A 24,539-nucleotide genomic window follows, 5' to 3' on the forward strand; every position below is an offset into this window, starting at 1 on the left:
AGCTAGTCTGGACTGGTCACTTCCCCTGTCCTTTTCCCCTTCTGCAAAGTCGTATCCTGTTTCTCCCTGAGGTGCTGGGGACTTATTCATTGTAGCTTGTATTCTAATGTTGAAAGGCACAATTACTGTCTGCTATGTGATATTTTAACGGAATGCCATAAACATAGAAGATGTTGAGAGTCCCTGCTCCGCAGTCTGAATATATGTAGTATATATGGTAAACTTTGCTATAAGGTACTTTGGGTCTTTAGAGTCAGTCTAGGAGTGTTTTATATTTTTACATAAGGGAAGGGAAAAAAAAAAAAAAAGAAGGGAAAAAGTTTGGTCCTAATTTTTGCTTTACAGAAATACCTAATAACCTCTTCACCATGCCTCACGGCTCCAGGCGACTGGGGAAAACCCCCACTAATACTAAAAAAACTGTTTACGATCACTCCACACTAGAGACAGAGACTACACTCACTTCTCACATCCTCATAAAGCGTACTCCAGACTTGATTATGTCTTTTACTCAGCAGAAACTCTTGATCAAGTCAAACACTCTCACATCTCCCTGTGCCCATGGTCTGACCATGACCTAGTTTCAGTAACTTTCCGCTCAACAGAACGACATAATGTGAGGCCCTCCTGGCGCCTCCCACATGATATCTTACAGGATGCTGCATTTAAAGAAACTCTTAGAAAAGATATCATATTTTACTGCCAAACCAATGATAATAATCAGGTTAGAGATGACACACTCTGGGGTGCGGCAAAGGCCACGTTTAGAGGTCTTATACTCAAGAGACAAGCACACCTTAAAAAACTATCTGGCCTACCCCTTTCTAAATCTCATATTGAACTACGCCGACTAGAACTCCTCAACAGACACACACCCTCAGACAGTACCATAGCTCAAATTGTAAAGATCAAAAATCATATCAACCAGCTAGAACTAAAACGTACCCAAGCTAATTTATTCAAATTGAAACAGATTACCTACCACAAGAGTAACAAAGCAGACACACTACTAGCTAATAAGCTTAAAAACAGAGCGAGCACCTCAAGAATTCACCAGATCCAATCTGGGAACCAGACCTACCGTAAACCTTCAGACATTGGCGCATGTTTTGAAAAATTCTATTCAAATCTATATAATTTAGAAAAAAATACAGGATACAAACTAACCCCTGCCGATAATATTTGCTCCTTTCTTAGCAGCCTAAATCTCCCCTCATTGTCACCTGATGACCAAGAAACACTCTCGTCCCCCTTCACCCCTAGGGAAATTAAACACGTAATAACACGCTTAAAACCTTTCAAAGCCCCAGGCCCAGATGGCTACTCCGCAGCTTTTTACAAGGCATACACAAATGAGCTAACCCCACTACTTCTAAGATTCTTTAATCACGCTAGAGAACAGGGAAGTCTCAGTAAGGAATTCTTGGAAGCCACGGTGATAACTATCCCTAAACCACAAAAGATCCATCTCTTTGTTCCAGTTATAGGCCAATTTCCCTGATTAATTTAGATGTTAAAATTTATGCCAAATTATTTGCTAATCGCATTTCTAAATTGCTCCCGCAACTTATAAATTTAGACCAGGTAGGATTTATTCCCCATTGTGAAGTACCTGACAACACTAGGCGTCTGCTAAAGATCTGCACTGAATCCACCAGACTTAATAGGCCATTCTCTGTAATCTCACTAGATGCAGAGAAGGCTTTTGATCGCGTTTGATGGTCTTACCTATGGGAAGTCCTTAAAACCTTTGGTTTCCCAGATCAAATTATCAAGGCGATACAGGCTCTTTACTCTACCCCCTCGGCAGTAGTCAGAGGACTAAACTTTGTCTCGCCCCCCTTTTCAATCTCCAATGGCACCAGACAAGGGTGTCCACTTTCACCTCTTCTTTTCGCCCTTGCAATCGAACCATTAGCGGAACAAATCAGACAAGATAAAATAGATGGTGTACGTCTGCATGGCACTGTCCATAAAATAGCGCTCTTTGCCGACGACATAACAATATTCTCTTCAGATCCTCTAACTTCATTCCCGAGGCTGAAGGAAATCTTAGACTCCTTTGGTTACATGTCCCTTTACAAATTAAATTTAGATAAAACAGAAATTTTCACCTGGGGCTTCCCCCAAGACACAGTAGACACCCTAATGACCCAATATAGAATACATTGCGCCAATAACTTCATCTCACACTTAGGGGTCAAGATATCGAACAATATCCCTCAGATGATCAAAGACAATTATTTGCCCCTTTTAGCCGAACTTCGTACTCTGAAAGACAAGTGGGATTACACTCACATATCATGGATAGGCAGACTAACGGCCCTCAAGATGTCATTCCTACCCAAAATTACTTATCTATTTAGATGCCTTCCATTCCGTATTCCGGGGTCTCTCCATCAATTTCAGAGCGAATTCACAAAATATATATGGCAGCATAAACCCCCTAGAGTGGCGCATAAAATTCTCCAAAGTCCCCTTAGTAGAGGAGGCATAGCCTCCCCTTCGATAACAAGGTATTATGAAGGAGCCATGCTCACTCACATTTCGCAATGGGGTGCGAAGGACTCTCCTAGTAAATGGAAAACTATAGAACAAGCCTCACTCCCAAACCACATATTTCTACCTGACTTGATTTGGATCCCTACCCACATACAACGGACCACAGACATTAGTAACACCATAATACGAGAATGCCTCGTCATGTGGGATAAGCTGAGACATTATCCACATATCGCCCCGCATCCCTCACCCATCACTTCCATGACGGGTCTCCTCCGAGGTCTACCTGACTCTCACCCTCAAGGCTGGACACGAGTAGGAATACAGACAGTAGCTGACTTTTGGGTCACTTCACCAACTCCGCGCTTCATGACACTCTCAGAAATAAAGGCTGGCTTCGACTTACCCAGACACATGACATTCGAATATACAAGACTAAAGAGCTTTCTTCTTAGCTGGGGCTTCCAACCTGAATTACACCGACCACGAACACTCTGGGAAATGACTTGGCAGCAAGGCAGCAAATTACATAGGCCTCTATCAATACACTACACCTTAATAGGAAACTTAGACTCTGAAAACAAGCTCCCTCACTTACTCAAATGGGAATCGTTTCTGAACGTGACCATACCCCCACAGGCATGGCAACATGTAATCTCCCTCACCAAAAAAACACTTAACACATTGGTACCTCACTCCTGCCAGACTAAACAAAATGTTTGACTCTGCATCTCCTTTATGTTGGCGTAACTGTGGTAAAAAAGGAGATTCTTTACACATATGGTGGGAATGTCCCAAGTTGAGACCCTTATGGAATACTTGTTTCCGTACGCTAGCGGGACTAGGTATAGCACTTCCCACAACTCCTTCCAATGCCCTTTTACACATAGGCATTCTTAAACTACCTAAACACCAAGCATGCCTGGCAATTTATTTGTTAACAGCTACTAAAGCGACTATAGCCAAGGCATGGAAAACCAAGACGCCCCCAAAATGGTCATGCATCCTAAGCTATATGGCATATATCTATAATATGGAGAAACCTATCTTTTACTCCCTAAATAATTCGGACCTGTTTGAACTAGTGTGGGCAGATTGGCAATCCTGCTACACCACTACTTGGTCCGCGAATACTAGAGTAAATACGCATTAGATGACCTCTGATGTCTATCTTCTGAATAAGAACTTCCCTTCTACCTCTAACGCTACTATCACCCTTCCTCTTCTCTCCAACCCCTTCCCCATCCCAACTAACCTACCTCTTATGATAAGAGCTAAATCATGCTCACTCTCCATTTTATGAATACATTCCAACCTGAAATGTTGAAATTGTTTCAATTTTCTGTTTATATATCCTGTAGGAGCCTGTGTGCTCCAAAAACACTCACTACGTTATCTTTGTAATTGAGAATATTATTTATCTATAAAAAAAAAAAATTTGAAACTTAAAAAACAAACAAAAAAAAAACAAACAAACAAACAATTCTGTCAGCTAAAGGCTTCAATTGTTCTCCAATCAGCACTCTAGCTACAACAAAAGTGCCATATGGGGAGAGCGCTGATTGGAGAACAATTCAAACCGTTAGCTCAAAGAAAAATTGACTGGAGCTGGTCATTTCTATAATTACGAATGGATTAGACAAAGTGATCTAGATATGCTTTTCAGCAAAGGATATCAAGAGAGTAAAGCTAATTAGATAATAGAAGTAAATTAGAAAGTTGTTTAAAATTGTATGTTCTGTCTAAATCTTGAAAGAAAAAAATTAGATTGAGCATGTCATTTTAGATAGCTTTCTAATTTTTTATATTATTTGATTTTAGTTTTGTTTGTTTCCTTTGCTGAAAATTATACATAGGTAGGCTCAGTAGCTGCTGATTGGTGGCTGCACAAATATGCATCTTTTCATTGACTTTCAGTTAACTCCCAGTAGTGCTTTGCTGCTCCTTCATAAAAGAATAACAAGAGAATGAAGCAAATTAGATAACAGAAGTAAGTTGGAAAGTTGTTTAACATTTATGATCTCTCTGAATCATGAAAGACACATTTTGGGATTCATGTCCCTTTAATGCATCAAAATTGAGTATTATCTCATTCAGAACATGAAATGCACCCTGCTGACTTATCAAGGCTAACCCTTCTACATATCTTGTACTTCATACCAACATTATGACAATGGCTAAACTTTTAGTCTACAGACTAAAGTTCTGATTGGCTCCTCTAAATATAATGGAGAGTGGTGTTTGTCTATTGTAAAACAATTACTGTAAAAAGGATGTCAATTTGTTTTAAAAATGTTTAGAACAGAAACAGAAAAGTCTTGTAATTATTAGTTTTCCCCCCCGTTCTGTTTCTCACGCAGTCTGTCTGCAAAATCCCAGAATGTGTACACTGTTTTCTCCTCAAAGTAACTTTAATGGCATATAATGTTTCCTTGTTTACACACATGCTGTTTATTTATGTATTTATACACCTAATAAATGTTAACAGATAATCAAAAAGTAGAATATTTTTTTTAACTTGTTTGTATTTACGTTTAATGAATTTACCATGTCACTATATAATGTAACGTTTTTTTAAACACATCGAGAGAAAAAGATAAACAAAGCGCTTAGGAAGTAATAAGTTAAACACATACACATATATATTATTACTAGATGCAACCATATATCTTATAAGTTTTTTTAAAATACATGAATATCTGTATTATATATACATATATATACATAAATCCCACGAGTATCTGCACTCTCACTGCCAGGTTGTCAACGACCAGGGTTCTTAATCAGGATTACATTTCAATAGTAAAACAAAACTGTTTGGTCTGAGGAAGGGTTTTGTGGATTCTGAAACGTCACTATGATATAACAAAATAAATATTTTTTTTTGGCAAATCCAGTGAGTGATATATATATATATATATATATATATATATATATATATATATATATACACATACTCACAGGAACTAACAACCAGCTCCATACCATTGTTAGCCTGTTCTATGGTGATTCACCACCTAGGTGCAGCTTCTTTTAGCTGTGTTCCTTAGTAATCAAGGAACACAGCAACCCCAGACGATTGTTTCAGCCTTCATTGGGCCTTGTCACTGAGGTGTAGCCATATTCCTCTAAGCAAACTGAACAAGGAGTCCACTTCTTGTTGCCCATTTTTCCCTTAGGGAGACTTAATACCCACATTGAGAAGCGCACTCAAAGGAACGAACAACCAGCTCAATACATTGTTAGCCTGTTCTATGGCGATTTACTACCTGGATGCAGCCTCGTTGTAGCCCAGTAATGCTTTTTACAGATAAATATGCATGAATTGCTTTTTAAACAGTTTGTACGCAGGTCTGTTGCAAAGCAGTGAAAAGTTTCTAACCCCTTAATGACTGCAACGTACCCTGTACATCACTGGTCATTAAGGGTTTGTCTGGGTGTAATAGCACGGGTCATACCGCAAGTGTCAAGACCGCGCTGTTAGACCCTCCATCCTCCTGCAGGCTTTCTAAATTATCGGTGATACTGCACTATTGAAAACCATACCCCATAGAAAGACCAGTGACGTACAGGGTATGTCGCTGGCCTTTAAGAGGTCTAAATCTGTCATTTTTGTTTTTTGCGTATTATTTAGCACAGTCACTGAACACACCTTGAATATTGTTTATCCTACTTCCTTTACTGTGACCAATTAGGGGAGAAATATACATGAGCTCCTGCACATAATTAACCAATCACTTTGCTGCATATAGGAAAGCTGGGGTTTTGTATTCCATACAACACACTCTAGTCTTAGAGTAAAACCACCAGTTGGCGCCCGCTATTGTTTTTGTCTTTTAGAGCTGAGAAGTTGCTAAGCCTATTCAGGAGAGTGGCCTTAAGTTAAGAGGTTTACTTTGCTAATTTCAGAGATTAATTGTGCACTGTTGGACTCTCTCTATATCCCTTTAATATTTTATTGAATTGGTTGTTTTTATCATAATTTTTATTTATTTGTATATATCATAGTGATCACTATTTTAAACACTACCTTATTAAAGGTCTGTATACCTATTTTTCTTTTTATAAGATTAAAAGCAAGTAAAATTAATAACGGTGATGGAGTAAATCAGACATGGATTTCCTGCCGATGTGTATAGAGGGATATGGCTGCACCTCACTGACGAGGCCCACAGAAGGCCAAAATGATCGTCTGAGGTTGCCATGTTCATCGTTTGGCGGAAGAATTGCCTTTTATTTTGGGGCTCGGACATCCTTATTAGGTGGAATCTGATTGATATACGTCAGGAAAGGTCTTCTTTGTTAAAGGCACAATTGGGCTAAAAGAGGCTGTTCCCGGAGGGTTGTCCCACCCAACAACAAGCTACTTAGCCATTCTTTGTTCCTGGTTGAGTCTCTTTCTAAATAAAATGAATAATGTCATGCAAGTCTTTTTTTGAATATGTATAATTCTCTATATTATGGGGAAGGAAATTTGGAGTCAATATCCCTTTTAATATTTTTCCTATTTTTTTGCAGCTGGAATGAATGGCTGAAGCTACCTGTTAAGTACGCAGATTTACCAAGAAATGCGCAAGTAGCGCTGACTATATGGGATGTATATGGACCTGGGAAAGCTGTACCAGTGGGGGGAACAACTGTGTCCCTGTTTGGGAAGTATGGGTGAGTTATTTGCAAGTTTAAAAGGTACAGTAGGAAAAGACAGCAAATGATACACATGTAATTGTTACGTATAATGTTGTATGAAGTAGAGCTTAACATATCATTAGAGGCCGGTAGCCGCAGCTCTTAAAATTTTGCTTTGGACTCATATCTTGCTGAGTTGAATGATAAATATTTTTTCTTCGTTCACTTGGTATCTTTATTTGAAAAGGCAGGAATGTAAGCTTAGGATCCGGCCCATTTTTGGTTCAGAACCCTGGGTAGCCCTTGCTGATTAGTGGCTACATTTAGCCACTAATCAGCAAGCACTACTCAATTGCTGAACCAAAAATGGGCCGGCTCCTAAGCTTACATTCCTGCTTTTTAAAAAAAAAAAAAAAAAAAGATACCAAGAGAACGAAGAAAATTTGATAACTAGAAAAGTTGCTTAACACTGCCTGCTCTATCTGAAACATGAAAGAATAAATGTGGGTTTCATATTTAAACAGTAAATACATGCAGGGTATAGACTTAGAACAATATATAGATGTATTGCATTCCATATGGTGGGGTTTTCTCATATTATGATATTACTGCAAACGTAAAGGGATCTGAAACACATTTTCTTTTGTGAATCAGGCAGAACATACAATTTAAAAAAAAAAAGTTTCCAATTTACTTCTATTATCAAATTTGCTTCGTTCCCATGGTAATTTTTGTTAACGAGACACCTATGTAGGTATCTGGAGCACTAAATGACAGGAAATAGTGCTGCCCTCTAGTGCTCATGCAGATGGGTAACATTCTTGCAAAACTGCCGCCATATAGTGCTCCAGACACAAGCTTTATTCAACAAAAGATAGCAAGAGAGTGAAGAAAATGTGAAACTAGAAGTAAATTGGAAATGCGCTCTCTGAATCATGAACATTTTGGGTTTCATGCATTTTAAGTTGAAGACAATGAGGTCTTAATTGCAGAAAAACCTCTGTGTGAATGCAATGAGCTCACGTAGTGCTAACAATAAGGTTGTATGGCTCGGCAGTGAAAGGGTTGAATTGTTTATCTTAGTTTACGTTAGTAGCACTCATCAAGGAAGAGTTGTGACCCTTTAATGGGGACATAAGGAAACCTAAAGTCTAAAATGCTATCTTTTCTGATTGTATAAAGCCCCCTATCCCTTTCTACCAGATACTAATCTTTTTTTGTTCTCTTTAGCGGACAGGATGTTTGTTACTTGTTCTACAGGCACTGCTGTGTCACCTGGTCTCCCTATATCCAGCAAGCATTTTATATTAGACAACATATGTATGACTTTCATCAACCCCTAATCTGCCGTCCCCAACGTCGCCACTATTCTAAATGTATTTACCCTTTAAACCTAAGTCTAACCCTAACACCCCCTAACTTAAATATAATTAAAATAAATCTAAATAAAATTCCTATCATTACCTAAATTTAAAACTAAATACTTACCTATAAAATAAACCCTAAGATAGCTACAATATAACTAATAGTTACATTGTATCTAGCTTAGGGTTTATTTTTATTTTACAGGCAAGTTTGTATTTATTTTAACTAGGTAGAATAGTTAGTAAATAGTTATTAACTATTTACTAACTATCTAGTTAAAATAAATACAAATTTACCCGTAAAATAAAACCTAACCTAAGTTACACTAACACCTAACACTACACTACAATTAAATAAATTACATACAATTAGCTAAATTACAAAAAATAAAAAACAAATGACAAGATATTTAAACTAATTACACCTAATCTAAGAGCCCTATCAAATAAAAAAAACCCTAGCCTAAACTAAACTATCAATAGCCCTTAAAAGAACCTTTTGCGGGGCATTGCCCCAAAGAAATCGGCTCTTTTACCTGTAAAAAAAAAAACACCCCCCAACAGTAAAACTCACCACCCACACAACCAACCCCCTAAATAAAATCCTAACTAAAAAAACCTAAGCTCCCCATTGCCCTGAAAAGGGCATTTAGCTCTATTGCTGCCCAAAGCCCTAACCTAAAAATAAAACCCACCCAATACACCCTTAAAAAATCCTAACACTAACTCCCGAAGATTCACTTACCGGGAGAAGTCTTCATCCAAGCGGCAAGATGTCTTCAACGAAGCCGGGAGAAGTGGTCCTCCAGATGGGCAGAAGTCTTCACCCAGACGGCATCTTCTATCTTCATCCTTCCAACGTGGAGCGACTCCATCTTCAAGACATCCGGCGCGGAGCATCCTCTTCCGACGTCTTCTTGCTGAATGAAGGTACCTTTTAAGTGACGTCATCCAAGATGGCGTCCCTTAGATTCCGATTGGCTGATAGAATTCTATCAACCAATCGGATTTAAGGTTGAAAAAATCCTTTTGGCTGATCCAATCAGCCAATAGGATTGAGCTTGCATTCTATTGGCTGATTGGAACAGCCAATAGAATGTGAGCTCAATCCTATTGACTGATTTTTTAAGGGTGTATTGGGTGGGTTTTATTTTTAGGTTAGGGCTTTGGGCAGTAATAGAGCTAAATGCCCTTTTAAGGGCAATGCTCATCCAAATGCCCTTTTCAGGGCAATGGGGAGCTTAGGCTTTTTTAGTTAGGGTTTTATTTGATGGGTTGGTTGTATGGGTGGTGGGTTTTACTGTTGGGGGGGTGTTTGTATATTTTTTTTTACAGGTAAAAGAGCTGATTTCTTTGGGGCAATGCCCCGCAAAAGGCCCTTTTAAGGGCTATTGATAGTTTAGTTTAGACTAGGGTTTTTTTTTATTTTGGGGGGGCTTTTTTATTTTAATAGGGCTCTTAGATTAGGTGTAATTAGTTTAAATATCTTGTCATTTGTTTTTTATTTTCTGTAATTTAGTGTTTTTTTTTTGTAATTTAGCTAACTGTATTTAATATATTTAATTCTATTTAATTTATGTGTTATTTAATTGTAGTGTTAGGTCTTAGTGTAACTTAGGTTAGGTTTTATTTTACAGGTAAATTTGTATTTATTTTAGCTAGGTAGTTAGTAAATAGTTAATAACTATTTAGTAACTATTCTACCTAAATAAATACAAACTTGCCTGTAAAATAAAAATAAACCCTAAGTTAGATACAATGTAACTATTAGTTATATTGTAGCTAGCTTAGGGTTTATTTTATAGGTAAGTATTTAGTTTCTAATAGGAATAATTTAGGTAATGATAGTAATTTTATTTAGATTTATTTTAATTATTTAAGTTAGGGGGTGTTAGGTTTAGGGGATATAGAGGTGGCGACGTTGGGGACGGCAGATTAGGGGTTAATAAGTATAATGTAGGTGTCAGCAATGTTGCGGGCGGCAGATTAGGGGTTAATAAGTGTAAGATTGGGGATGTTTAGACTCGGGGTTCATGTTAGGGTGTTAGGTGTAAACATAAATTTTGTTTCCCCATAGGAATTAATGGGGCTGTGTTACTGAGTTTTACGCTGCTTTTTTTGCAGGTGTTAGACTTTTTCTCAGCCGGCTCTCCCCATTGATGTCTATGGGGAAATCGTGCACGAGCACTTACAACCAGCTCGCCGCTCACTTAAGCAGCACTGGTATTGGAGTGCAGTGTGGAGCGCAATTTTGCTCTATGCTCACTTCTTGCCTGTTAATGCCGGGTTTGTAAAAACCCGTAATACCAGCACTGCAGGGAAGTGTGCGGTTAGAATAAACTGCAAATTAGCACCGCACCCCTCATAATGCAAGACTCGTAATCTACCCATTTGTTAAGAGGCCCCTTGCATTGGTGGAGAACAAACAAAGATAAATAGCACAGCTTGGTGGCATTGGCAAAATCCTACTTATGCATCTCAGGCACCTCAACACCATCTGAGCGCCTCTTCTCTGCTGCAGGCAAAATAGCTTGCAAATAAGAGAGCCAGCCTCAGCCAGGAACATGTGGTCATGGTGATATTTTTGCATTTCAATGCAAAGTTTCTGAAAGAGTGAATAACAGAATGTTATAAACAGTGGTAGTCTACCTATGACTAATTCTACCTCTTTTCAAACAGTTTGTGGTTTTGTTTTGCTTAATTATAAAAATGTGTTCTGTTTCAAAAATTGGACCAACAGTTGTTTTAATGTAAAGTTTTAGTCGGAAGTTTATATTTATAACGCTCAGTATGTGGATTTTATTTTAAATATAGCAAAAAATTAATTTATTTTTTATCCGATTAGTCGATTAATCGGAAAAATAATCGACCGATTAATCTATTATGAAAATAATCGTTAGTTGCAGCCCTACTTTAATGACAGGGTTAACTTGTCTACATCAGAACAACGTTTCGATGTAGAGAAATTGAAATCCTGCAATTGTGCACGTGATCGCGAGATTTCAATGATGGGATCAGGTCAGGAGGGCGTCCCTATGAATTTAGGCACGCCCTCCAGACCGCGATCCCATGCAGGAAGTGCCGTTGGCTTCAGGACAGCCAAGCGGCTCGGACATTCTATTCTGTCCTAACAGCATTAAAGCATGGCGTGATTAGGACGGAATAGAATGCCGCCATGGCGTTAAAAGGTTAAGATTTAGCACAACACAGTACTAAATACAAGTCAATAGATAATAAATAAAAACTCATGTGATCAGGGGGATGTCAGAAGATGCTTAGATACAAGGTAATCACAGAGGTAAAGAGTGTATTAACCCCTTAATGACCACAGCACTTTTCCATCTTCTGTCCGTTTGGGTCCAAGGCTATTTTTACATTTTTGCGGTGTTTGTGTTAAGCTGTAATTTTCCTCTTATTCATTTACTGTACCCACACATATTATATAACGTTTTCTCGCCATTAAATGGACTTTCTAAAGACACCGTTATTTTCATCATATCTTATAATTTACTATAATTTTTTTTTATAAAATATGAGGAAAAAATTGAAAAAAACACACTTTTACTAACTTTTACTCCCTAAAATCTGTTACACATCTACAACCACCAAAAAACACCCATGCTAAATAGTTTCTAAATTTTGTCCTGAGTTTAGAAATACCCAATGTTTACATGTTCTTTGCTTTTTTTAAAAGTTATAGGGCAATAAATACAAGTAGCACTTTGCTATTTCCAAACCACTTTTTTTCAAAATTAGCACTAGTTACATTGCGACACTGATATCTTTCAGGAATCCCTGAATATCTCTTGACATGTATTATGCCCAGCAGTGAAGGGGTTAATTAGGGAGCATGTAGGGAGCTTGTAGGGTTAATTTTAGCTTTAGTGTAGTAGACAACCCCAAGTATTGATCTAGGCCCATCTTGGTATATTTCATGCCACCATTTCACCTCCAAATGTGATCAAGTATAAAAAAAAGTTAAATTTTTCACAATTTTAGGTTTCTCACTGAAATTATTTGCAAACAGCTTGTGCAATTATGGCACAAATGGTTGTAAATGCTTTTCTGGGATCCTCTTTGTTCAGAAATAGCAGACATATATGGCTTTGGCGTTGCTTTTTGTTAATTAGAAGGCCGCTAAATGCTGCTGTGCATCAAACGTGTTTTATTGCTAGCAGTGAAGGGGTTAATTAGGTAGCTTGTAGGGAGGTTGCAGGGTTAATTTTAGCTTTAGTGTAGAGATCAGCCTCCCACCTGACATATCAGACCGCCTGATCCCTCCCAAACAGCTCTCTTCCCTCCCCACCCCACAATTGTCCCCGCCATCTTAAGTACTGGCAGAAAGTCTGCCAGTTCTAAAATAAAAGCTATCTTTTTCCCCCAGTATATTTGCATATGCTGCTGTGTAGGATCCCCCCTCTCCCTGATCCCCCCCCCCAAACAGCTCTCTAACCATCCCCCTCTACCTTATTGGGGGCCATCTTGGGTACTGGCAGCTGTCTGACAGTACTAAGTTTACAATAAAATCTTTTTTTTTTTTTTCCGTAGTGTAGCGTCCCCTCAAAGATCAACCCCCCACCCTCTCCCAGATCCCTTAATTATTTTTAAAAAACTATTCCCTCTCCCCTTTGTCCCACTTTTACATTTAGATTTTTGCCGTAGTGTAGCGGTTCCCACCTGCTCCCTCCCCATGCACGCGTCCGCCCCCAACCCCCCCCCCCCGTACACGCGCGTGCCCCCGTCGATCCCGCCCTCCTCCACATCACACGGCCCATCGATGGCCGCCCACCCGCCTCCCACTTTGGCTCCCACCCACCAACGATACCGGCCATCGATGTCCGGTGCTCTCTCTGCATCGGATGGCCAATGGGGTGTTATTGCAGGATGCCTCGATATCGAGGCATCACTGCAATAACCGGAAAGCGGTCAGGATCGCTTCCACCGCTTTTCCAGACCGTCGACGTACAGGGTACATCCTCCGTCATTAACTGTATGTTTTTTTGAGGATGTACCCTGCACGTTGTCGGTCGTTAAGGGGTTATTGTAACTGTTTTGGTTATGCAAACCTTGGGAATGGGTAATAAAGGGATTATCTTTCTTTTAAAACAGTAAAAATGCTATTGTAGACTGTCCCTTTAATTCCAATTAAATAATCTAAATAATGTGCTTCCACGTGAAGTAAATACTAACTAGGGAGAGCTCGGATGAGCTTTATTTATAATGTGGTGCCGTTTTTACTGCCAGGACACAGGTTTTCTTTTACGTCAAAGAGATTGAACTGCATATAATGAAGTATTGCTTTCACGTTTATTGCTTACTATTGTATAGAGACAGTATACAGGTATATCCACTTTTTTAAGAGCTAGATTAACCCTACGTTATAATGTTCTCCTCAGGATCTTTTAAATGGGCACACCACACAGCTGATTTTACTGACCACCTGGATAATATTTGAAACCAATGTTAAAGAGATAGTAAACACAAAAAAATGTTATTTTTTTAAAAAGAAAAATAATCCCTTTATTTACCATTCCCCAGTTGTGCATAACCAACACTGTTATAGAAATATACATTTTACCTCTGTAATTACCTTGTATCTAAGCTTCTGCAAACTGCCTCCTTTTTTCAGATGTTTTGACAGACTTGCATTTCAGGCATAAATAAAAAGAGAGAAGCGCTCAACCTAGGAACGAACAAAAGCATAATAGCTTGTTCTATGGCTAGTTACCACCCAAGAAGCAGCCTCTTTTTGCTCAACATGTGCCTTTCACAGAGAAGAACTTTCCTGAAGCATATCAGTCTGATCCTGACTTAACAGTCCAGTCCAGCCCCGAAATACCAGGCAATCCCTCTCTGAATGAGAGAAATGGCAAAACCCAAAACCCCAGAAGTACGTGTCAGCCTATTGTTGGCCTTGTCAGTGAGGTGCAGCCATATCCCTCTAGGCACACTGAGCAACGGGTCCACGTCTGGATTCCCGCATCACACTTAGGGAGACTTCCCAAAATGTCATAATTTGCATAAATAAAAAGAGAGAAGCGCTCAACCTGGGAACGAACAATAGCACAATAGCTTGTTCTATGGCTAGCTACCACCCAAGAAGCAGCCTCTTTTTGCTCAACATGTGCCTTTCACAGAGAAGAACTTTCCTGAAGCATATCAGTCTGATCCTGACTTAACAGTCCAGTCCAGCCCCGAAATACCAGGCAATCCCTCTCTGAATGAGAGAAATGGCAAAACCCAAAACCCCAGAAGTACGTGTCAGCCTATTGTTGGCCTCGTCAGTGAGGTGCAGCCATATCCCTCTAGGCACACTGAGCAACGGGTCCACGTCTGGATTCCCGCATCACACTTATGGAGACTTCCCAAAATGTCATAATTTGCATAAATAAAAAGAGAGAAGCGCTCAACCTGGGAACGAACAATAGCACAATAGCTTGTTCTATGGCTAGCTACCACCCAAGAAGCAGCCTCTTTTTGCTCAACATGTGCCTTTCACAGAGAAGAACTTTCCTGAAGCATATCAGTCTGATCCTGACTTCACAGTACAGTCCAGCCCCGAAATACCAGGCAATCCCTCTCTGAATGAGAGAAACGGCAAAACCCCAGATGTACGTTTCAACCTAGTATGGGCCTCGTCAGTGAGGTGCAGCCATATCCCTCTAGGCACACTGAGCAACGGGTCCACGTCTGGATTTCCGCATCACACTTAAAGGGATATGAAACCTAATTTTTTTCTTTCATGATTCAGACATAGCATGCAATTTTAAAAAACTTTCCAATTTTCTTCTATTATTTAACTTGCTCCTTCTCTTGTTATCCTTTGCTGAAAGGTTTATCATAGTAAGCTAAGGAGCAGCAAAAAACCTAGGTTCTAGCTGCTGATTGGTGGCTGCATATATATATACCGGTTGTCATTGGCTCACCCATGTGTTCAGTTAGAAACCACTAGTGCATTGCTGCTCCTTCATCAAATGATATCAAGAGAATGAAGCGAATTTGATAATAGAAATAAATTGGAAAGTTGTTTAAAATTGTATGTTCTACCTAAGTCATGAAAGAAAATTTTTGGGTTTCATGTCCCTTTAAGGAGACTTCCCTAGGTGTCATAATTTGCATAACTAAAAAGAGAGAAGCGCTCAACCTAGGAACAAACAATAGCATAATAGCTTGTTCTATGGCTAGCTACCACCCAAGAAGCAGCCTCTTTATGCTCAACATGTGCCTTTTACAGATAAGAACTTTCCTGAAGCATATCAGTCTGATCCTGACTTTACAGTACAGTCCAGCCCCGAAATACCAGGCAATCCCTCTCTGAATGAGAGAAACGGCTAAACCCCAGACGTACGTTTCGGCCTATTGTGGGCTTCGTCAGTGAGGTGCAGCCATATCCCTCTAGGCACACTGAGCAACGGGTCCACGTCTGGCTTCACGCACACTTTGCATAAATACAAATAAATTTAAAAAAAAGTGTGATGCGGGAATCCAGACGTGGACCCGTTGCTCAGTGTGCTTAGAGGGATAAGGCTGCACCTCACTGACAAGGACCCCAATAGGCCGAAATGTATGTCTGGGGTTTTGCTGTTTCTCTCGTTCAGAGAGGGATTGCCTGGTATTTCGGGGCTGGACTGTACTGTTAAGTCAGGATCAGACTGATATGCTTCAGGAAAGTTCTTCTCTGTGAAAGGCACATGTTGAGCAAAAAGAGGCTGCTTCTTCGGTGGCAACTAGCCATAGAACAAGCTATTATGTTGTTTGTTCCCAGGTTGAGCGCTTCTCTCTTTTTGTTTATGCATTTCAGGCAATTAGTGCTGACTCTTAAATAACTTCACGTGCATGAGCACAGTGCTATCTACAGGTGAAACTCAAAAAAATTTGAATATCATGCAAAATTTAATTTATTTCACTAATGCAACTTAAATGGTGAAACTAATATATGAGATAGACTCATTACGTGCAAAGAAAGATAGTTCAAGTCGTGATTTGTCATAATTGTAATGATTATGGCTTACAGCTCATGAAAACCCCAAATTCACAATCTCAGAAAATTAGAATATTGGGAAAAGGTGCAATATTCTAGGCTCAAAGTGTCCCACTCTAATCAGCTAATTAAACCATAACACCTGTAAAGGGTTCCTGAGCCTTTAAATGGTCTCTCAGTCTGGTTCAGTAGGAATCACAATCATGGGAAAGACTGCTGACCTGACAGTTGTGCAGAAAACCATCATTGACACCCTCCATAAGGAGGGAAAGCCTCAAAAGGTCATTGCAAAAGAAGTTGGATGTCCCCAAAGTGCTGTATCAAAGCACATTAATAGAAAGTTATGTGGAAGGGAAAAGTGTGGAAGAAAAAGGTGCACAAGCAGCAGGGATGACCGGAGCCTGGAGAGGATTGTCAGGAAAAGGCCATTCAAAAGTGTTGGGGACTTTCACAAGAACCACCACACACAGACGGATCCTGGACATGGGCTCCAAATGTCGTATTCCTCTTGTCAAGCCACATCTGAACAACTCTTCAGAGTTGATGAGAGCAAATTGTGCATCTCATTTGGAAACCAAGGACCCAGAGTATGGAGGAAGAATGGAGAGGCACACACTGCAAGATGCTTGAAGTCCAGTGTGAAGTTTCCACAGTCTGTGTTGATTTGGGGAGCCATGTCATCTGCTGCTGTTGGTGTCCACTGTGCTTCATTAAGTCCAGGGTCAACGCAGCCGTCTACCAGGAGATTTTGGAGCACTTCATGCTTCCTTCCGCAGACGAGCTCTATGGGGATGCTGACTTCATTTTCCAGCAGGACTTGGCACCTTCCCACACTGCCAAAAGCACCAAAACCTGGTTTAATGACTGTGGGATTACTGTGCTTGATTGTCCAGCAAACTCGCCTGACCTGAACCCCATAGAGAATCTATGGGGCATTGCCAAGAGAAAGATGAGAGACATGAGACCGAACAATGCAGAAGAGCTGAAGGCCGCTATTGAAGCATCCTGGTCTTCCATAACACCTCAGCAGTGCCACAGGCTGATTGCTTCCATGCCACGCCGCATTGAGGCAGTAATTGCTGCAAAAGGGGCCCAAACCAGGTACTGAGTACATACAGTATGCATGCTTATACTTTTCAGAGGTCCGATATTGTTCTGCAGGTATGTAAAATCCTTGTTTTATTGATTGCATGTAATATTCTAATTTTCTGAGATTGTGGATTTGGGGTTTTCATGAGCTGTAAGCCATAATCATTACAATTATGATAAATCACGGCTTGAACTATCTTGCTTTGCACGTAATGAGTCTATCTCATATATTAGTTTCACCTTTTAAGTTGCATTAGTGACGTAAATGAACTTTTGCATGATATTCTTATTTTTCGAGTTTCACCTGTATATGAAACACATGAACTAACGCCTTCTAGCTGTGAAAAAACTGTTGAATGCATTCAGATTAGAGGCAGCCTTCAAGGGCTTAGCAATTAGCATATGAGCCTACCTAGTTTTAGCTTTCAACTAAGAATACCAAGAGAACAAAGCAAAGTTGATGATAAAAGTAAATTAGAAAGTTGTTTAAAATGACATGCCTTATCTGAATCATGAAAGTTTAATTTGGACTTTACTATCCCTTTAAGCTAATATGAACTAATATTACATTTTGCCAATGTGTTAAATTATGCAATTAATTTGTGCTTTGGATAGCATAAGTAACATTTATAAAAAACAGAAAATGTTATAATATAGTAAAATATTACACTGCCTGCTACTGTGTAATGCCACTGGGTGGCAACATTTTCTGTGGAGAACACTGGATACATTTCTCACTGTCTCTATGCAATGACTTCCCCTCGTTTGCAAAAGTTTTAAACTACCCCCAAAAAGCTGTAAAGTGTATAACATTAATATTATATGGAAATATTATACACTAAGCATTTTGTTCTGCAAATTCAGCAATAATAATACATATTAACACAGAGTAATACATATAGGGCTCAAGTGAGCCTGCAGCTGAGAGTAAAGAAGCAGCGGCCATCAGACTTCTGCTTCTTAACCTGCTACACCAAAGAGGCGTTTCTCAATCCCCCTGACTTCTCCAACAGGTGAGATTGACAGCCCCTGCTCACTGGTTAGCAGGGGCGACGTTGCACATAAATACTAGCTGCGATGCCGGCCCTTCTTAAATGGAGCCCATAGTTTCCTGTATCTGGAATACAGAAGTTTAGTTCATTCTGCAGAACAATATTGTAAACTCCTGATACATTTTTAACATCCTAAAAGCATGTGAATTATAGAACATCATTGTTATGTTAAAGGTTTAATGCCATTCTATACATACATTTTTTTTTTTAAGATTTACTCTACAAGTCAAATATTAGTATCTATTGATTTATCCAGCTTTTCTCTCATATCACTTTCTGTATACCAGTGATTTATTTCTTAGCACAGTTCACATGGTTTTGCAAATCAAGAGTAGTTCAGACATACACCCCTTGAAAAGCCTGGTGGACCTCTTGTTCCTTGTCTCTTGTTATTGCCAATTTGGAACAGATGTAAATGAGCTTATTCTTTGATCTACGCAATCACTGTTTACAATGATGGAAGTACGATACATGTCACAATATTTTGAGGCATTCCGGCCTTTCTGAAGGGAGTAGAACAAGCATAAGTTTCAGAAGTATTTTTTTTAATGAAATTATTTTTTTTTATTTTTTTTTCAAACAAACAAAATATCAAAACTATATTAGTTATCTATTCATGCACATTGAACTTTAAATGTTAAAGGGACATTCAACTTTCTAATATATTGTTTTTAAAAATATTATTCCTTTGGTTAGATTTATCATTTTTAAATTACATTTTTTCCCACTGCCCTTTTCTTTTTTTTATTACCATAGCCAATGCGCTGGATCATATTGATATACGACCATGAAAAAGCGCCTTGTGAACGAGTGTTGGTAGCACGCATTGACTGCACATGCCTAGTACATTTGCGACATCATGCTATCACGCTAAACTCCTTTCTTTCATGTAATTAGCAAGAGTCCATGAGCTAGTGACGTATGGGATATACATTCCTACCAGGAGGGGCAAAGTTTCCCAAACCTCAAAATGCCTATAAATACACCCCTCACCACACCCACAATTCAGTTTTTACAAACTTTGCCTCCTATGGAGGTGGTGAAGTAAGTTTGTGCTAGATTCTACGTTGATATGCGCTCCGCAGCAAGTTGGAGCCCGGTTTTCCTCTCAGCGTGCAGTGAATGTCAGAGGGATGTGAGGAGAGTATTGCCTATTTGAATGCAGTGATCTCCTTCTACGGGGTCTATTTCATAGGTTCTCTGTTATCGGTCGTAGAGATTCATCTCTTACCTCCCTTTTCAGATCGACGATATACTCTTATTTATATACCATTACCTCTGCTGATTTTCGTTTCAGTACTGGTTTGGCTTTCTACAAACATGTAGATGAGTGTCCTGGGGTAAGTAAATCTTATTTTCTGTGACACTCTAAGCTATGGTTGGGCACTTTATTTATAAAGTTCTAAATATATGTATTCAAACATTTATTTGCCTTGACTCAGAATGTTCAACATTCCTTATTTTCAGACAGTCAGTTTCATATTTGGGATAATGCGTTTGAATCAATCATTTTTTCTTACCTTAAAAATTTGACTTTTTTTCCCTGTGGGCTGTTAGGCTCGCGGGGGTTGAAAATGCTTCATTTTATTGCGTCATTCTTGGGGCGGACTTTTTTGGCGCAAAAAATCTTTTCTGTTTCCGGCGTCATACGTGTCGCCGGAAGTTGCGTCATTTTTTGACGTCCTTTTGCGCCAAAAATGTTGGCGTTCCGGATGTGGCGTCATTTTTGGCGCCAAAAAGCATTTAGGCGCCAAACAATGTGGGCGTATTATTTGGCGCCAAAAAATATGGGCGTCGCTTTTGTCTCCACATTATTTCAGTCTCATTTTTTCTTTGCTTCTGGTTACTAGAAGCTTGTTTATTGGCATTTTTTCCCATTCCTGAAACTGTCATTTAAGGAATTTGATCAATTTTGCTTTATATGTTGTTTTTTCTCTTACATATTGCAAGATGTCTCACGTTGCATCTGAGTCAGAAGATACTTCAGGAAAATCGCTGTCTAGTGCTGGAACTACCAAAGCTAAGTGTATCTGCTGTAAACTTTTGGTAGCTATTCCTCCGGCTGTTGTTTGTCATGACAAACTTGTTAAAGCAGATAATATTTCCTTTAGTAATGTACCATTGCCTGTTGCAGTTCCCTCAACATCTAAGGTGCAGAATGTTCCTGATAACATAAGAGATTTTGTTTCTGAATCCATCAAGAAGGCTATGTCTGTTATTTCTCCTTCTAGTAAACATAAAAAATCTTTTAAAACTTCTCTCTCTACAGATGAATTTTTAAATGAACATCATCATTCTGATTCTGATGACTCTTCTGGTTCAGAGGATTCTGTCTCAGAGATTGATGCTGATAAATCTTCATATTTATTTAAAATGGAATTTATTCGTTCTTTACTTAAAGAAGTACTAATTGCTTTAGAAATAGAGGATTCTGGTCCTCTTGATACTAATTCTAAACGTTTAGATAAGGTGTTTAAATCTCCTGTGGTTATTCCAGAAGTTTTTCCTGTTCCTAATGCTATTTCTGAAGTAATTTCCAGAGAATGGGATAAATTGGGTAATTCATTTACTCCTTCTAAACGTTTTAAGCAATTATATCCTGTGCCGTCTGACAGATTAGAATTTTGGGACAAAATCCCTAAAGTTGATGGGGCTATTTCTACCCTTGCTAAACGTACTACTATTCCTACGTCAGATGGTACTTCGTTTAAAGATCCTTTAGATAGGAAAATTGAATCCTTTCTAAGAAAAGCTTATCTGTGTTCAGGTAATCTTCTTAGACCTGCTATATCTTTGGCTGATGTTGCTGCAGCTTCAACTTTTTGGTTGGAGACTTTAGCACAACAAGTAACAGATCATGATTCTCATAATATTATTATTCTTCTTCAGCATGCTAATAATTTTATCTGTGATGCCATTTTTGATATTATCAGAGTTGATGTCAGGTTTATGTCTCTAGCTATTTTAGCTAGAAGAGCTTTATGGCTTAAAACTTGGAATGCTGATATGGCTTCTAAATCAACTCTACTTTCCATTTCTTTCCAGGGTAACAAATTATTTGGTTCTCAGTTGGATTCCATTATCTCAACTATTACTGGTGGGAAAGGAACTTTTTTACCACAGGATAAAAAATCTAAGGGTAAAACAGGGCTAATAATCGTTTTCGTTCCTTTCGTTTCAACAAAGAACAAAAGCCTGATCCTTCATCCTCAGGAGCAGTTTCAGTTTGGAAACCATCTCCAGTCTGGAATAAATCCAAGCCTTCTAGAAAGGCAAAGCCTGCTTCTAAGTCCACATGAAGGTGCGGCCCTCATTCCAGCTTAGCTGGTAGGGGGCAGGTTACGTTTTTTCAAAGAAATTTGGATCAATTCTGTTCACAATCTTTGGTTTCAGAACATTGTTTCAGAAGGGTACAGAATTGGTTTCAAGATGAGACCTCCTGCAAAGAGATTTTTTCTTTTCCGTATCCCAGTAAATCCAGTGAAAGCTCAAGCATTTCTGAATTGTGTTTCAGATCTAGAGTTGGCTGGAGTAATTATGCCAGTTCCAGTTCTGGAACAGGGGATGGGGTTTTATTCAAATCTCTTCATTGTACCAAAGAAGGAGAATTCCTTCAGACCAGTTCTGGATCTAAAAATATTGAATCGTTATGTAAGGATACCAACGTTCAAAATGGTAACTGTAAGGACTATCTTGCCTTTTGTTCAGCAAGGGCATTATATGTCCACAATAGATTTACAGGATGCTTATCTGCATATTCCGATTCATCCAGATCATTATCAGTTCCTGAGATTCTCTTTTCTGGACAAGCATTACCAGTTTGTGGCTCTGCCGTTTGGCCTAGCTACAGCTCCAAGAATTTTTACAAAGGTTCTCGGTGCCCTTCTGTCTGTAATCAGAGAACAGGGTATTGTGGTATTTCCTTATTTGGACGATATCTTGGTACTTGCTCAGTCTTTACATTTAGCAGAATCTCATACGAATCGACTTGTGTTGTTTCTTCAAGATCATGGTTGGAGGATCAATTTACCAAAAAGTTCATTGATTCCTCAGACAAGGGTAACTTTTCTGGGTTTCCAGATAGATTCAGTGTCCATGACTCTGTCTTTAACAGACAAGAGACGTCTAAAATTGATTTCAGCTTCGAAACCTTCAGTCACAATCATTCCCTTCGGTAGCCTTATGCATGGAAATTCTAGGTCTTATGACTGCTGCATCGGACGCGATCCCCTTTGCTCGTTTTCACATGCGACCTCTTCAGCTCTGTATGCTGAATCAATGGTGCAGGGATTACACAAAGATATCTCAATTAATATCTTTAAAACCGATTGTACGACACTCTCTAACGTGGTGGACAGATCACCATCGTTTAATTCAGGGGGCTTCTTTTGTGCTTCCGACCTGGACTGTAATTTCAACAGATGCAAGTCTCACAGGTTGGGGAGCTGTGTGGGGATCTCTGACGGCACAAGGAGTTTGGGAATCTCAGGAGGTGAGATTACCGATCAATATTTTGGAACTCCGTGCAATTTTCAGAGCTCTTCAGTCTTGGCCTCTTCTGAAGAGAGAATCGTTCATTTGTTTTCAGACAGACAATGTCACAACTGTGGCATACATCAATCATCAAGGATGATTCCATCTGGCTATGAAAGAAGTATCTCGAATTCTGGTTTGGGCGGAATCCAGCTCCTGTCTAATCTTTGCGGTTCATATCCCAGGTATAGACAATTGGGAAGCGGATTATCTCAGTCGCCAAACGTTGCATCCGGGCGAATGGTCTCTTCACCCAGAGGTATTTCTTCAGATTGTTCAAATATGGGAGCTTCCAGAAATAGATCTGATGGCGTCTCATCTAAACAAGAAACTTCCCAGGTATCTGTCCAGATCCCGGGATCCTCAGGCGGAAGCAGTGGATGCATTATCACTTCCTTGGAAGTATCATCCTGCTTATATCTTTCCGCCTCTAGTTCTTCTTCCAAGAGTAATCTCCAAGATTCTGAAGGAATGCTCGTTTGTTCTGCTGGTAGCTCCGGCATGGCCTCACAGGTTTTGGTATGCGGATCTTGTCCGGATGGCCTCTTGCCATCCGTGGACTCTTCCGCTACGACCAGACCTTCTGTCGCAAGGTCCTTTTTTCCATCAGGATCTCAAATCCTTAAATTTAAAGGTATGGAGATTGAACGCTTGATTCTTAGTCAAAGAGGTTTCTCTGACTCTGTGATTAATACTATGTTACAGGCTCGTAAATCTGTATCCAGAGAGATATATTATAGAGTCTGGAAGACTTATATTTCTTGGTGTCTTTCTCATCATTTTTCTTGGCATTCTTTTAGAATTCCAAGAATTTTACAGTTTCTTCAGGATGGTTTAGATAAAGGTTTGTCCGCAAGTTCCTTGAAAGGACAAATCTCTGCTCTTTCTGTTCTTTTTCACAGAAAGATTGCTAATCTTCCTGATATTCATTGTTTTGTACAAGCTTTGGTTCGTATAAAACCTGTCATTAAGTCAATTTCTCCTCCTTGGAGTTTGAATTTGGTTCTAGGGGCTCTTCAAGCTCCTCCGTTTGAACCTATGCATTCATTGGACATTAAATTACTTTCTTGGAAAGTTTTGTTCCTTTTGGCAATCTCTTCTGCCAGAAGAGTTTCTGAATTATCTGCTCTTTCTTGTGAGTCTCCTTTTCTGATTTTTCATCAGGATAAGGCAGTGTTGCGAACTTCTTTTGAATTTTTACCTAAAGTTGTGAATTCCAACAACATTAGTAGAGAAATTGTGGTTCCTTCATTATGTCCTAATCCTAAGAATTCTAAGGAGAAATCGTTACATTCTTTGGATGTTGTTAGAGCTTTGAAATATTATGTTGAAGCTACTAAGTCTTTCCGAAAGACTTCTAGTTTATTTGTTATCTTTTCCGGTTCTAGAAAA

The 24,539-nt window shown here is 39.2% G+C and overlaps 1 protein-coding gene across 2 annotated transcripts in view; it reads left to right on the forward strand.

Annotated features, from left to right (window-relative positions):
- The window catches only part of PIK3C3 (phosphatidylinositol 3-kinase catalytic subunit type 3), a 655,170-nt gene that overhangs the window by 11,866 nt on the left and 618,765 nt on the right, over nt 1-24,539 (forward strand). For both annotated transcript variants that reach the window (XM_053701053.1, XM_053701054.1), the window contains exon 3: nt 7,021-7,164. In XM_053701053.1, the coding sequence (XP_053557028.1) occupies nt 7,021-7,164 (144 nt within the window). The remainder of the gene's footprint in view (nt 1-7,020; nt 7,165-24,539) is intronic.

Source organism: Bombina bombina, chromosome 2, assembly GCF_027579735.1.
Source record: "Bombina bombina isolate aBomBom1 chromosome 2, aBomBom1.pri, whole genome shotgun sequence".
Lineage (NCBI taxonomy): Eukaryota > Metazoa > Chordata > Amphibia > Anura > Bombinatoridae > Bombina > Bombina bombina.